At 42.6% G+C, this 15,710-nt stretch overlaps 1 protein-coding gene across 8 annotated transcripts in view; it reads left to right on the top strand.

The window, feature by feature from the left end:
* Positions 1–15,710, top strand: part of DLC1 (DLC1 Rho GTPase activating protein) — a 415,436-nt gene that overhangs the window by 359,347 nt on the left and 40,379 nt on the right. Inside the window, exon 1 of one of the 8 annotated variants that reach the window (XM_043454527.1) lies at positions 10,391–10,743. The exons of 6 other annotated variants lie outside the window; for them this stretch is intronic. In XM_043454527.1, coding sequence (XP_043310462.1) covers positions 10,707–10,743 — 37 coding nt within the window. In that variant the 5' untranslated portion in view covers positions 10,391–10,706. One more of the 8 variants, XM_043454530.1, reaches the window with a different exon arrangement.

The raw sequence follows: 15,710 nt of genomic DNA on the forward strand, positions 1-15,710 counted from the left end.
CAACTGAATTCATAAGAGATAATTGACTGAGTTAGCTATGCATGAAAAGTAAAGCTTGACGACTGACTGCAACTTCATTCTCCTGCTGGCCATTAAAGTAAGTTAATGATCTGGAGCTGTGTAGGGGTTTCCAGAAATAATACTATAATTGCCAACATGCTGTAGTTAGCAGCTGAGAAAAAGAGCTATTTATTATTTTTCAGGCAGTCGCCCTAACCCATGCCATAGTATTTTTAAGATGCAATCTACTATGAAGAAAAGCAACACATTACAACTCAGGTGAACACAAAACATCTCTTTTGTAAAAACAAACTCATGAATGATTTCACGCAGATTTTCAAAACTATGGAAACTCAGTGCCCCTAGGTCTCCAACTTATACACTAAACCCGCCAGCCTTTTGCAGTAAGTATTTATGGAGGCCTTACTCTATATATAGCATCTATATGTGATGCTAGAGTAAACAGAAAAATCAAATAAGATACCTAGAATATTTCTTTGAGTGAATAATGAAACTTATAACTAAAGCAAAAGTCCCACCTGTTAAATGACCTTGCTTTGCAAATTGATTTTGTGTCTTAGCATTTCTGGCTTCAAACCACATTGGGAAAACTACTTAAGTAAATTCCTAGTTAATCATTAAGAAAAACAAATAAGATCTTTGAATTTTGTTTGTTAATTTTTTAAATATCATAATCAAGCTTAAAAGGTAGATAACAAACTCCTAAAAATATTTTTATAATAAATGACAAATGGTTAGTATCTTTAAGAAAAGACAAAATGCTTCATCAAAAAAAAAAGAACAAAACTGTGGGATTAGATAGGCAAGTTTTAAAATTATCACTGGTTAATAAATATGAAAACACTCAACCAGTATAACAAAAGGTCTGGACACAAAAAGACAAATACTGTATGATTTCAGTTATATGAGCTACACAGAATAGTCAAATTCCCAGAGACAGCAAGTAGAACAGTGGTTCCTGGAGGCTAGGGAAAGAAGAATGGGGAATTAGCTGGGGAGGATGACAAAACTCTGGCAATGGATAGTAGTGACAGCTAGAAAAATGATGTGAATGCACTCTGTGCCTTTGAGCTGTACACTTAAAAGCAGTTAAAATAAATTTTATGTTACATATATTTTACTATAATAAATTAATCCAGTTTAATATTCAAACAAATGTAGACTTGATAATGAGATAATATATTTTTGCTTATTAAATTAGTAATGGAAATTATAATGTTACGATGCTTAACATTGTAGAGAAATGGGTACATTCAGACACTGGTAAAAATGTCAAATAAGTACAGACTTTCTGAATGACAATTTAAAAACATATATCAAATGTCCTAATGTCCTTCTGCCTCTCAATTCAAAGTAAGTGAATTTTCCTAAAGGAAATTATCATTCTTGGTGTTTAAAATTTTTTATACAAGAATGTCTGTTAAAGGAAAAATGGGGAAAAATTTGAAGTTCAATACTGATTAACAATTTGTTGTATATCCATAAGAAGAAATATGAAGCAACTTTAAAAAGCTATATTCTTCAGGTATATGAAGTGAAAGAAAATGTTACAAACAATATACACTGTGATCCCAATGTTGTACAATAAAGAATCTGTCCTTAGAAAAACAGACTGGGAAGAGAGACATAAAAATGTAAATCATCTCCAGTTGTCTCTGGTAGTGCAGTTATGAGGTTTTTATTTTCTTCTTTATACTTTTTCATATTTTCAAAACTTTTAAACAATGAATATTTTATAGTCACAAAAGTTAAATAAGAAAGCAAAAGATTAAATATTATTAGTTCTTAAAAAATAGCATTGTCCATCCTCAGCTTTCAATAAGTTATTTGCTACAAGCTCAAAAATAAAAAAATCATTACAGCATACTAACACATATATATGGAATTTAGAAAGATGGTAACGATAACCCTATATGCAAAACAGAAAAAGAGACACAGAAATACAGAACAGACTTTTGAACTCTGTGGGAGAAGGTGAGGGTGGGATGTTTCAAAAGAACAGCATGTGTACTATCTATGGTGAAACAGATCACCAGCCCAGGTGGGATGCATGAGACAAGTGCTCGGGCCTGGTACACTGGGAAGACCCAGAGGAATCGGGTGGAGAGGGAGGTGGGGGGGGGGATCGGGATGGGGAATACGTGTAAATCTATGGCTGATTCATATCAATGTATGACAAAACCCACTGAAATGTTGTGAAGTAATTAGCCTCCAACTAATAAAAAAATTAAAAAAAAAAAAAAAAATCCTGTTCAGTTGAGGATAATGTCAGAATAGACAAAGAATCAAACGCATGCCATTAAAATTGGCTAATTCAATGGGAAATTAGGCCATTTTCTTCTGTGGATTCAAAAAGGATCGCAAATTTTGTCAAAGGCCACTTGAAAGAATCAGAGCCATCCTTGGTGAAGCACAGATGGAAGTTGGGGGTGGCCCAGGCACTGATTAGGGGTCCTGGGGTCACTTCTCTGCCATTTGGGCTGTGAGACCATGGGCTGATTAACTATCTCAGGTATTAAATGAAATAACCTTTCAAAGGAGATTCTACTGGGAATATTATAATTATCTCAGGAAAGCATGCCCACTGGTTTACCAAACCAAGATTGAGAATTCAGCATGTCCAGCACACCAGTGAACTGTGGCAGACTGTATTTGTTTTTATTTTCTACCGAAGAGCTTTCTCTTCCAAGCCTTCTTGTTATATTCTATTTTTTTGTTTGTTTTCGTCATTTACTGAGGTTTTTATAAATTGAGATATGAAAGTGAAAGTTGCTGAGTCGTGTCCAACTCTTTGCAATCCCATGGACTATACAGTCCATGGAATTCTCCAGGCCAGAATACTGGAGTGGGTAGCCTTTCCTTTCTCTGGGGGATCTTCCTAACCCAGGGATCCAACCCAGGTCTCCTGCATTGCAGGCGGATTCTTTACCAGCTGAGCCAAAGGGAAGCTCCAAACTGAGATATAATTGGCATATAACATTATATCAGTTTCAGGAGTATAACATAATGATTCAATATAAGTATATATTGCAAAATGATCACCGTGATAAATCTAGAATAAGTCTAATTAACATCCATCACCACAAATATTATAAGAAGAGGTGGCAAGAATACACAGAAGAACGACACAAAAAAGGTCTTCATGACCCAGATAACTACAATAGTGTGATCACTCACCTAGAGCCAGACATCCTGGAATTCGAAGTCAAGTGGGCCTTAGAAAGCATCACTATGAACAAAGCTAGTGAAGGTGATGGAATTGCAGTTGAGCTATTTCAAATCCTAAAATATGATGCTGTGAAAGTGCTGCACTCAATATGCCAGCAAATCTGGAAAACTCAGCAGTGGCCACAGAACTGCAAAAGGTCAGTTTTCATTCCAGTCCCTAAGAGAGGCAATGCCAAAGAATGCTCAAACTACCGCACAATTGCACTCTTCTCACATTCTAGCAAAGTAATGCTCAAAATTCTCCAACAGTACATGAACTGTGAACGTCCACATGTTCAAGCTGGATTCAGAAAAGGCAGAGGAACCAGATATTAAATTGCCAACACCTGTTGGATCATCAAAAAAGCAAGAGAGTTCCAGAAAAACATCTACTTCTGCTTTGTTGACTATGCCAAAGCCTTTCACTGTGTGGATCACAGCAAACTGGAAAATTCTTCAAGAGGTAGGAATACTAGACCACCTTAACTGCCTCCGGTAGAACTGGATATGGAACAGCAGACTGGTTCCAAATTGGGAAAGGAGTATGCCAAGGCTGAATATTGTCACCCTACTTATTTAACTTATATGCAGAGTACATCATACAAAATGCCAGTCTGGATGAAGCACAAGTTGGAACCAAGATTGCCAGGAGAAATATCAATAACCTCAGATACACAGATGACACCACACTTATGGCAGAAAGTGAAGAAGAACTAAAGAGCCTCTTGATGAAAGTGAAAGAGGAGAGTGAAAAAGTTGGCTTAAAGCTCAGCATTCAGAAAATTAAGATCATGGCATCCGGTCCCATCACTTCATGGCAAGTAGATGGGGAAACAATGGAAACAGTGACAGGTTTTATTTTGGGGGGCTCCAAAATCACTACAGATGGTGACTGCAGCCATGAAATTAAAAGATGCTTGCTCCTTGGAGGAAAAGCTATGACCAACCTAGACAAAATATTTAAAAAGCAGAGACATTACTTTACCAACAAAGGTCCGTCTAATCAAAGCTATGGTTTTACCAGTAGTCATGTATGGATGTGAGAGTTGGACTATAAAGAAAGCTGAGCACCAAAGAATTGATGCTTTTGTTTTGTGGTGTTGGAGAAGACTCTTGAGAGTCCCTCGGACTGCAAGGAGAGCCAACCAGTCCATCCTAAAGGAAATCAGTCCTGAACATTCATTGGAAGGACTGATACTGAAGCTGAAATTCCAATACTTTGGCCACCTAATGCAAAGAACTGACTCATTTGAAAATACCCTGATTCTGGGAAAGATTGAAAGCGGGAGGAGAAGGGGATGACAGAGGATGAGATGGTTGGATGGCATCACTGACTCAGTGGACATGAGTTTGAGTAAGCTCCGGGAGTTGATGATGGACAGGGAAGCCTGGTGTGCTTCAGTCCATGAGGTCTCAAAGAGTCAGACACGACTGAGTGACTGAACTGAAGTGAACTGAACCACAAATTGTTGCAATTTTTTTTTCTTACGGTGAGAGCTTTTAAAATCTACTCTTAACAACTTTCAAATATGCATGCATGCTAAGTCACTTCAGTCATGTCCGACTCTGTAGATCCTATGGACTGTGGGCCACCAGGCTCCTCTGTCCACAGGATTCTCAAGGCTCTATTCTAATGATTAATATTATATATCATTGTCATTGCCCAAGGGCATCCCTCTTTCATTTTTTCTATTAAAAAAGAAAATAGAACTCAGGTATCTCCAGGCACTCAGGCAGGTAATGCTGGTGAGGAAAGCAAGTCACAGTGGGATGGTGAGAAGTTGAGGAACCCAGGACCCCTCCAGGCGAGAATACTGGAGTGGGTTGCCATTTCCTCTTCCAGGGCATCTTTCTGACCCAGGGATCGGACCCAAGTCTCTTAACTCTCCTGCATTAGCAGGTGGGTTCTTTACCACTAGTGCCACCTGGGAAGCCCTTCAAATATGCAGTAAGATGTTCTTAACTATAATCACCATTCTGTACATAACATCCCAGAACCTATTTATTCCTGTTCAATTTTGTATCATCAGCACATCTCCTTTTTCTAGGGTTTAATATATATTTGTTGAATAATAAAAGTTCTGTGCTAGACTGGATCATATTTGAGGCTTAAGTTATTATCCAGAAAATAGATTTTTACCACCTTTATGCAGGAACAAGGGACTTCCTCCTCTGAACTAAAGCTGACTGATAGATTGTTAACCTTCCCCATATTTTAAACTTCATGTGTTCAAAAGATGTAGTCAAAAAAAGGCCTGACTGAATAAGAGAGCTATTGTGTGCATGCGTGCATGCTAAGTCACTTCAGTCATGTCCGACTCTACAACAATATGGACTAGCCCGCCAGGCTCCACTATTCTAGGTAGAATTAAAAGCAGGCTAATTTATTTCACCTCCTAAACCTTGCTTTTTCTCTTCTTTCACCATCCTATACCCGCTGGCATCTGGGTTTCAAATATTTTGGAAAAGGCTGAATACCAGGGTAGACAGTGGGAAAAGAATCCAGATTTGGGTCATGGAAGCTTAACCATAAATGAATGTTTTAAGGACAACCATTAAATTTCAAATTTAATTATTTCTCTGAATTGTATACTGTTTACAAACTTATTTTCACTGCTTTCTATTATTAAATTTCCTTTGAACAGTAAAAATAAAAAACTATTTCCCACACACATTTCACAATGGTCCATTGAGCACAAATTATATTACAACATTCTCCAAGTTCAGAAGTCTTTTAGTTCCTGTGGGAGAGAAATAAATTTTTAAAGAGATTGCTTGGCTTGTATCACTAGAGCAGAGGTTTAAGCTAGCTGCCCCAGGGCTAAATGAAGCCCAAAGTTGAACCTGGGATGGGTTTCAATGTTTTTTTTAAATTAGTTCCTGGCATCTAAAAATTGGGACATGTGGTATAAAAATTTAGAAATCTAGGGGCTCTTGAAAAAAAATCTTTAAACCCAGGTCAATGGGTTGCTGTGTTAACACAAGCCAACAACCAAGTGGGCCTGAGCGACACTGCCCTCTTGGAGGGGCCCCTGGTTCCTCAACTTCTCACCATCCCACTGTGACTTGCTTTCCTCACTGGCATTATCTGCCTGACTGCCTGTAGATACCAGAGTTCTATTCTTTTCTTTAATGAAAAAAAAAAAAAAAGCAAGAAGGATGCCCTAGGGCAATATCAATGATACATAATATTAATCATCAGAAAAGAGCCTGAAGAATCCCATGGACAGAGGAACCTGGTGGGTCGCAAAAGGGACACAACTGAAGCGAGTTACCACACACGGGAATCAAAGAGTAGCCCAATTAGTCACCCAGCCTTCTGTTAGGCAGTTTAGAAGTTCACCGTGTGGTTTGTTTACCTTGGTAATACAACCCTTGAACATGAAAACATCCACGTAGATGACAGAGCCTGGCTATCCTTGTGAATAACTTGAAATTGATGCTCCGACTGAGAGGAGCGTGACAGGAAGTGAAGGGCAGCATCACAGGTCCTTATGTCAAATATTTTCTTTGTTGTTGGTTTTAACCTACCATTGGGAACAGCAGCAGCAACAGTAGCAACAAAACCTGGGGTTACTTGTGATTTTTTTTAAAATATTTATTTATTTGGCTGCATCTTTCTTAGTTGTGGCATGCAGGATCTTTAGTTGTGACATGTAGGATCTCTCTCCCTGACCAGGAGCCCCCGCATTGGGAGCACAGAGTGTTAGCCATTGGACCCCCAGTGAAGTCCCTGTGAGGGCTTTTTATTCTCATTTATCAAAGGAGTATCAGAGGACCATATATACTGTGGGCAGGGAAATGGGCTGCCTTATTCCATGCCTCTTGGAGTCCAGTGTTTCAATATCCAAATCTCATGCCACGCATTGGTTGACAAACCCAGGCTAGTGGCGTCTTCCAGTGATAGACAAATGAAACCGTGGGTGATGAGTTGATGGTTAAATGGAGAGGCAGGACACTGCTCTTTCCTGGGGACCCTCTTTTATCCGGAAAGGACCACTGTGTATTTAACTCTTAATGATGTCCCCACTTCTTCCTTGCCCCAGTTTGTACAGGTTTCTCAGATTCGCAAAGGTTGAAATCAAAATCTTGTTTTGTTTTCATCTTCTCCTAGATGGCTATTTAAATACTAACTGCATGGCTTAGTTTGATGTGCCCATTTAGTAATATATAATAATAATGTCTACCCTTATCAAGTACTTACTATGTGCTAAGCGTAATGTGCATGAGCTTATCAATCTTCATGATAAACCTCATGAGATATGCACTATTTCAAACCTCTTTTTTCAAAGATGAAGCTAAAGTTTAGGGGGCTAAATAATATATTCATCACACAGTTGGTAAGTGGCCTATTCCAAAAGTCCCTGTTTCAGCCACATTCTACAAGTGTAGCAGTTTTCTAAATGTAGCATATCCATTTCTAACGGGAGTAAGAATTTAAAAAATAAAGTTTGGGATTTGGCCCAGGTCACAGGCTAAGTTAGGAAACCAAAGAATGGAAGAAGATGATGAGATTCAGGGGAGGCTATATGAAAACCAATGCATCACCAAGGCAAATGTATCTGGAGTTACTATTATTTTTAAATGGTGAGCAATCCACATCACACAAACCTCCAAAGAGATGGAATGAAACAAGAGAAGACAACATAAATAATCAAGGAGAAAGAGTCTTCCCTGGTGGCTCAGTGGTAAAGAATCTGCCTGCTAATGCAGGAGACAGGGGTTCGATCCCTGATCTGGGAAGATCCCACATGCTGCAGAGCAACCAAGCCCATGCGCCACAACTACTGAAGCCCACATGCTCTAAAGCCCACGCTCTGCAACAAGAGAAGCCACTGCAATGAGAAGCCCGCACACCACAGCCAAGAGTAGCCCTCGCTCATCCCAACTAGAGAAAAGCCTGCATAGCAACAAAGATGCTGCATAGCCAAAAATGAATAAATAAATGGGCCACATCAAAAGATATTAAAAAAAATAATCAAGGAGAAAGGAATGAGACTTAAGAAGAGACAAAAATATTAACATTATCGGGTCTTATTCTGGAAAGATTAATAACAGTGGCAGATGGTACATCAGGCTTGCACAGACTCCTGGAAACCTAATTCAAGAAAAATACAACTTCAACCAGCTAATAATAAGCATTAAGAACATATTCTGAGAATTGATATGTTTTGGAGGAGAGGCTTAGAGTATCTATATTTTTAAGTTTTGGATTGTTTCTAAACAAGAGAATTTAGTGTATAAGGGAAGTTTAGGGAAATATTCCTCTTTTTCAAGTTTTGAAGAAGTACACACTGCGCACTGAGCAAAGATTTCAAAATGCAAATCTGATCACGGGATGCCTTCTTTCTTTATAGTGGTTTACATTGTTTTTTGCTGTTAAGGATTTTTAAAAATTGTCAGCACAGTAGTGTAGGGAATTGAAAGTTCTTGCCTTTATTTTTCCAGCTTCTCCTGAATCGAATTTCCCCTTGCTGGCAGCTGTTTTGAGCGTTCTTCCAGCTCCCGGACTTCAGAGGGACATTCCCTTTTCTTTCTTCTTGGGCCAGGTCGGGTCCCCACTTTTCAGGCCCTTACAAGAACTCTTTCTCGTAAGCCCTTTGCTTTGTTAGCAGACTAAACTCTGAGCGGGCAGAGGCGGGCCTGCCCTTGCTTATCTTGGGGTCCCCAGCAGCTCTAAGTAGGTAAAAGCCCTGGAAATAACCATTAAATAGAGGAGCCCCATGCACTCCCAGGATGCCACTCCTCAGGGCCCAATTCCGGTTTGGGTAAATTAGGAAGTCAGTGGTGAAATGAGTGTTTTTATTTTGTTTTTAAGAAAATGGAGTGAAAAAGTCGTGTATGTCAACTAAGACCCAGCTATGAAATCAATACATTTTAAACCAATCAAGAGACTAAATTCTCCCATTGTATTTAACCCTATTTGAAAACAGACTCTGCTCCAAGCTTCCTCATCCCCTCCCCTACTTTATATATCTCCATCTAAGACATTATATATATTTCACTGACTTATTTTGTTTATTGTGCATCTTCCCCACTAGGAAGTAAACTCCAGAAGGGAAGGGATGTGTATCTTTTTTGCTCATTGCTGAATCTCCAGGGCCTAGAACAGTGTTTGGCTCATGGTAAATAAATGCTCTGGATGTATTTGTTTAATGAATGGGTTTAGGTTGGTGTTTTCTTTACCCAGAGGAAATAGGCAGAAAGCATTGACTAGCCTCAAAGGAAATTTTCATGCAATCTCGATCAGTTTTTTTTTCTTTTTAATTTTACAGAGATTATAGTCAATTGTAATATTTTAAAATAAAGCTTCCTTTTTATATCAGGGGTCCTCAAATTGCAGTGCACCAGAATCACCCAAGAGCTTGTTTAAAAAAAAAAAAAAAATGCAGATTCTCAAAATCAGAGATTCTAATTCTGCAGTCTAGAGTCAGCTCTACCAGTTCCAGGAGCTGTACTGGGTTGTGGCCCAAGGGCTTTGGTTAGGAAACCTTTGGGTCTGGCTGCACACAGGAGACTAGACACGTGGAGTAACAGCTGTCCCTCTCTACCACAGCGTCAGTTACATTCCTCTGTACCCCTGCGCACCTTAGCATTGAATGATGAACGTCCAAGGGACAGGTTGTCTTCTTCCCATTTTACATGTAATGCAACACTGATTCACCCCTCCCTCCCCACCTCGCCTTGGTTCCCAGGAATTTATGCAGTTCCCATCATGATGAAAGGCAGGATAACAAGTTAAAAAAAAAAAGTGTGCAAAGCTACCAAGAAAAAGATGAGGGAAAGTGCGCGGTGTTCTCAGCGTGGAGCCCAGACCTCCCCAGCAAGTAAATGCCTCCAGGGTCCAGCATTTGCCTTTGCCCCCAAGACCACTAATGGGAGACTTGTAGGCGCTTCCTCTAGCCGATTTGCCGGCCAGGGGAAAAGCATTCCAGCCCCGGGCGGAGGAGGGACGGGGCGGGGCTTGAAGGGGGGCTGCCCGGGAGGCCTCAGGCGGTGGCGGGCTAGCTGGGCGGTGCGGGGTGGGGGGGCGGGGCCGGGAGAGCAGGGCGGAGCCTGAGGCCGGCGGGAGGCGCTGCTGGAGACCGGGGCGGCTGGGGGAGGAGCCGCGCAGGGTCTAGTTCCTCCCCTCAGGGGTGGGCGCTGCAGGAGGGCGCGGCCTGCCGGCTAGGCGGGAGGCAGAGCGCTCCTGTGGCTAGTACGAGGGTGCAGCGCTCCGGTCCCTGCCATGGCCGAACTTCCCTGCGGCAGGAGCCAGCAGCGCTCCCGGGCTTCTGGCTCAGCTCTCTGAGCGCTCCCGCTTTTCGATCTCGGGCAAACCCCGCGTTCTTTCTGGGGTTGCGAGCAAGGATGCTCTGAGGATCTCTCGGAGGGGCGCGCGCGTCTCGGGTGCCGCCGTGGGTCCCGGCGCCGGAGCCGAGCTGCCTGGGGCTGCCTCGATTTCCCCACCGCGCCCCCGCCGTCCCCTGCCGCACTTGATGTGCAGAGAGAAGCCGGACACCATGATCCTAACACGTAAGCTAGACTTGTGCCTTGCCATCCGGCCGGCCGCGAGAGCCAGCTGCGGAGGGAACCCGCCGCGGAGGAAATGTCACCCTGCCTTGTCAAGTCGGTGCCTGACGTTCTGTGCTTTGGCAGCGCTTTCCGAGGAGGCTCGGAACCGAGTCGCCCGTGTTTCTTGGAGTGCAGGAGGTGGAGTGTGGGGAAAACAAGGGTCGTCGTCCGGGGAGGGAGGTCTTAATCTCGGGTAATGTTCCCTGGGGCCGCGGGCTGACGCGCCCCGTGGGCTCTGGGAAGGGCTGCGGGCTGGTGGGGGGCGGGGGAGCGACCGTAACTGATGAAGTGAAACCCACAATAACTTCCCGCGCAGGCTGGGGGTGCAGGCCGGGCTGGGGGGCACAGGGCCAGGTCGGGGTCGCAAGACGCGTAGTCCCTCTGCCCAGCCTCGCTGGCGGTCTTTCTATTCTTATTCTAAATCCGAGGCGGTGGCCTCTGGCTCCGAGGGGGCGCGGAGCGACCTTCTTTCTGCTCTCTTCCGTTTGAGGACCTTTGCAGGGCTCGGCCTTTGCTGTCCTTCACCCTACGAGCCAAAATCAGCGTTGACTCCCTTGAGAATCTTATTATTTAGGGATATGTAGACTGCGGTGACCCTTGGAAAAAAATGTTCAACTGCTTAAAAGTGAACTTACCAAAAAACTTTTAATTTCCAGCCGTTTTTGTTCACATATTTTAAACGCTGGAAAATAACCCAGGCTTAGCCAGGAAAGTCTTGCTTTGGTGGCTGCCTGCCCCTGGAGAGTACTGCAGCTGTTTTAGCCAGCCCCAAGGCTTGCATGTGGGGCGCTTGCTGGAAGGCTGTGCCTTCACGTGCTGGGGCGTTGGACTGGGTTTCCTAAAATGCCCCATGGAGATGCCCACGCCCTTGGCTCCGGAGGAGGCGCCCGCGCGCCGCGAATCCCGGGGCCGCCAAAAGGAAGGAAGCACAACAGGCTATCTGGCTTTTTCCGTATAGCGAGGCGACGGCCTTTTGGACCCCTGCCCCCCGTGCCCTTGTCCCCACCTCCAGCCTCGCGGGCCGAGTCATTGATCCTTCGGCAGGAGTTACACCTCTGGCCGCGGCAAACCGACGCCGCCACGTGTAACTTAACAGTTCCGCGTGCCTTCCAGAGCGCGGACCCTGGGTGAGGCCGGCAGGGTGGGAATAGTGGTCTGCAGCCTGCAAGCTGAGTGAATCTGGGAATTGACACCTCGCCGTACCTCCTTCACCTGCATCATGGGCGTCATAACTGTATTTACCGCGGTGGGAGGTGCTGAGGATCAAACAGCAAGGGCTGAGCACAGTCCCTGTGATGTTCGGTACCCAGTGTGTGCTAATTAGAGAAGGAGGGAACCCCTGCATATAGAGTGGAGAAGAAAATATTGCCCAACGCTTGCTTTGCCCCAGTCATTTTACACTCAACTTGGCTAGCAAATGGGTACATTCTTAGGATTCAGAAGCTGCCTTACTGATTGCCGGTGAGGCAGAGGAATGCAGTCCAGGCACAGCCATCCGTTACCGAAAGATTCATGAGGGCGGGGTATATGACGCATTTGGATGGGGGGAAAAAAAATCATAGCTCTGAAGAAGGCAGAATACCGAGTCTCAGATTACTTTTTTGTTTTTTTTCAAAACTCTATTTGCTGAAGATTTGAGAGAAAATAATAGACCAGCAGAACTCTGGATGTAAATCTATCAGCAGCTCCAAGAGGTTGACTAATTCAGCATCCATCTGGCCTGCAGGCTGGTCCTCTGCAGAGATAATTTGCGGAGCATAAGTGAGAAATTAATGGAGGGACATAGTGCCATCTTGGCTTGCAGACTGCAGCAAATGGTCGGAGGGGTGCCCTGTAAGTCAACAGTCCCCCTAATAGAACTAAAGTCCTGGGAAATGAGTGTCAAATAGTTAGCAGATGTGCTTTCAGACGTTATTTCGAGTCGTTTTCTGAGAAAATGTTGGCAATTGCGTGTATTAACTTTTATTGTGGCATGCCAGATTTACAGCGTGGCCCAAACCTGAGTGCATATTTTTTTCATTAGCACTACTGTTCAGCGTTTAAAATGAAGCACAGCAGACTGACTTTCTCTCCTAGCTGGTTTTAAAACTTTGCTTTTGACAAAAACAGATTTTATTTTAATTCATGCTGAGTGACACCTTACACCAAACTGGCTGGAAGCCCAAGACAGAGAGCTGACTTGGTTTCCCTCCTCCACAGAATTGGACTTAAGTAGCTTCCAACTTCATCTTTCCCTCCAGTGAATGAGAAGTGTCATATCAATGACTTACCTGTGTCTTAACTTCCTAATTGTGGACCTTATGAGAAACACCACCTCTAACTCCTTAAAGACTGAAAAGCTTAAACAGTTAAACAATTAACTATGGCTAATTGAAGGCAGTGTTCCAAGTTTTAATACACTGGACTAATCAAAGGATTTTCCTATTGTTCTGGAGCAAAGGTGAGAGACTAGATGCCCCTTTAAAACTAAAGCCTTTTTATCTTTGTTTATTATTGTTCTCTCTTGTAGTTCAAAAACCAAAGATGGAGCAAAGTTTCAGGGCGTTTTTACATTAAAGGGGAATGCTTGGTTGGTTATGGAAAATATGCCAGATTAATAGAAAAGCATGTTATGATTAAACAGTTTGTCACTGTGAAGTGAAAAATATAGATAGTAGTTAAACTCTTCCTTGTAAAACTACTGTGGGGCTTTAAGAGGGTATGGGAGGCCCCGGTGAGATGCCTTCTAATCAGAGGCTTGGTGGGATTCCAAGAGGTGGTTTCAAATACAAAAATAAGTACCTGGGTTTCCCTTGGTGTCCCCATGGAGATTTTAAGCCATGATGCAATGTTCAAATGAAAGTGGTATTTTTATGGCTTAGGTGGGTAAATATGCAATTTGAAAATATTCAGGGGAGGGTGGTTTGGTTCAGAAGAATGGGGCATCCAAAGTACAGTGGGTGAAGTGAATTGTATTCTTTTGAAGAGAGCCTTGTGCTGGACAGGATGGTCCAGTATTGTAAACACGCTTTTCTCATGCTTAGCTCCCCTTCCTAGCAACAGGAAGACGGAAATGAGGCCATGCAAAAAAAAAAAAAAAAGACCCTGAAGGTTCTAGACAATACTTGACCCACCCTAGCATTCACTGTGTACAACCAGAGGACTTGCAAAAGTAAAAATAACTTCAGATGTTTCCCCTTCCTCCCTGGACATTGCCAAATTGCTAAAGACCAAATTCTCTGTGCTTTAGAACATTACAGAGCAAGCAGGCTCATGGTACAGCTGGGAGAAAGTCTCATCATTGTGAAGCCTATTGTTGAAATTATAAAGCAAACCTGGGGAGAAGAGTGGTTTTCATTTTTAAAGTTGACTTAATCTAATGCTTACAGTGATATGAGTTGGAATCCAGTGGAGGAGAGAGAATTTAACTTCTAAACGGAGTCATTTCTCTGAATGTTCATTTTAGCAAGATTTAACTCTAATATACTTTGGCATTGTGGGGCTACAGTACAAGGAGTAATCTACATAGCATGCAGGACATCAAAAATTGTCCTCGCTGTGGTGGGAGTGGGGGGTGGAAACTGATGCTCAGCCATAAGGTATAAATGCCCAACACTGTGTCCTAAAAAGCACAGTGCAAGTGTCTCTTTTCCATGGCTATGAAATTAGGAGGAGAATGCTTTTCTGGAGTGGATTTTCACAGTTGTCTGTGTATCTGATTGTGTGGCCATTGTGTAGAGAGGAATTCCAGAACTTGAGGGTAATTCTTACTCTTTTTAAGGAGGACAGTGCTGTAGGGTTAAAATACATTTTTATAGGAATAGATGACTGGAGGGAGTATGATCAGTGGTGTTTTCTTTCCACCTCAAATTAGTCAGAAATCCAATTACTGTGAAAGGGGTAAGATTCCCAGCTGAGAAAGCCTCTTCCTGCCTGTTTCCGCTTTTCCTTGTGGGAGCCTGTGTTATTGTTAAGGATTATCATCATTAATGATAAGTAAGTATAGTTCTGCTGGAACTTCTTTAGTTGGGTCTCAACATTTTTTTTCACTAGCTATTTCCTTCTTGCCATCATAATTAACAGTGGGTAGGAATAAAGTCTTGTATTTTTAGCCTATACATACATATATGTATATGTCTATATATATGTTTATGTACATATATATGTATACGTATATATAAAAATTTTTATAGTTTCTAATAAGCAACAGTCAGCCTTCTCTAGTGTGGATACTCCTTTTTAATTTTTATAAAAAATACATAGACTTTTTTTAAATACATAGACTTTTAACAGAATAGTAGTGACATTATGTGTGCATGCTCAGTCACCTCAGGCATGTCCGACCCTTTGCGACCCTATGAACTGTAGCTCGCCAGGCTCCTCTGTCCATGGGGATTCTCCAGGCAAAAACACTGGAGTGGGTTACCATGCCCTCGTCCAGGGGATCTTCTTGACCCAGGGATAGAACCCACATCTCCTGTGTTGCAGGCGGACTCAACCCGCTGAGCCACATTATAGAAGTTAAAATGTATTCTTAAGTTTGCTTTCATTGTCACATGTAATCTTCATGCAACCTCACAAAGTAGATCTAATTATTTCCATTCCTTAAGATGAGGAATCTGAGCCCTGAAAGAGTTAAATACCTTGCCTGAGATCACTCACTGTACATGACCAAGCTAGGATTTCAACCAGGTGTCTGTGACTGTAGATTCCAGTTGCAGACATACATTTGGCAGGAGTTGATTCAGTTGAGGAAACAATATTCGGTGGCCAAACAGAGCCTTGCAGTTACTCCACAGTTTCTTTGTGCTGGTAGGCAGGGAGCTGTAATGTTAGGGTCCCAGGTTGACAAATGAGTGGTCTCTGCGTCCCCTCTCAGGGGCCTTGTGAATCGAGAACTCAAGCCTCTGTCTTTAATATGTGAAGACGGAGTTTTGGATACCATTTTC

This window comes from Cervus canadensis, chromosome 31, assembly GCF_019320065.1.
Source record: "Cervus canadensis isolate Bull #8, Minnesota chromosome 31, ASM1932006v1, whole genome shotgun sequence".
Lineage (NCBI taxonomy): Eukaryota > Metazoa > Chordata > Mammalia > Artiodactyla > Cervidae > Cervus > Cervus canadensis.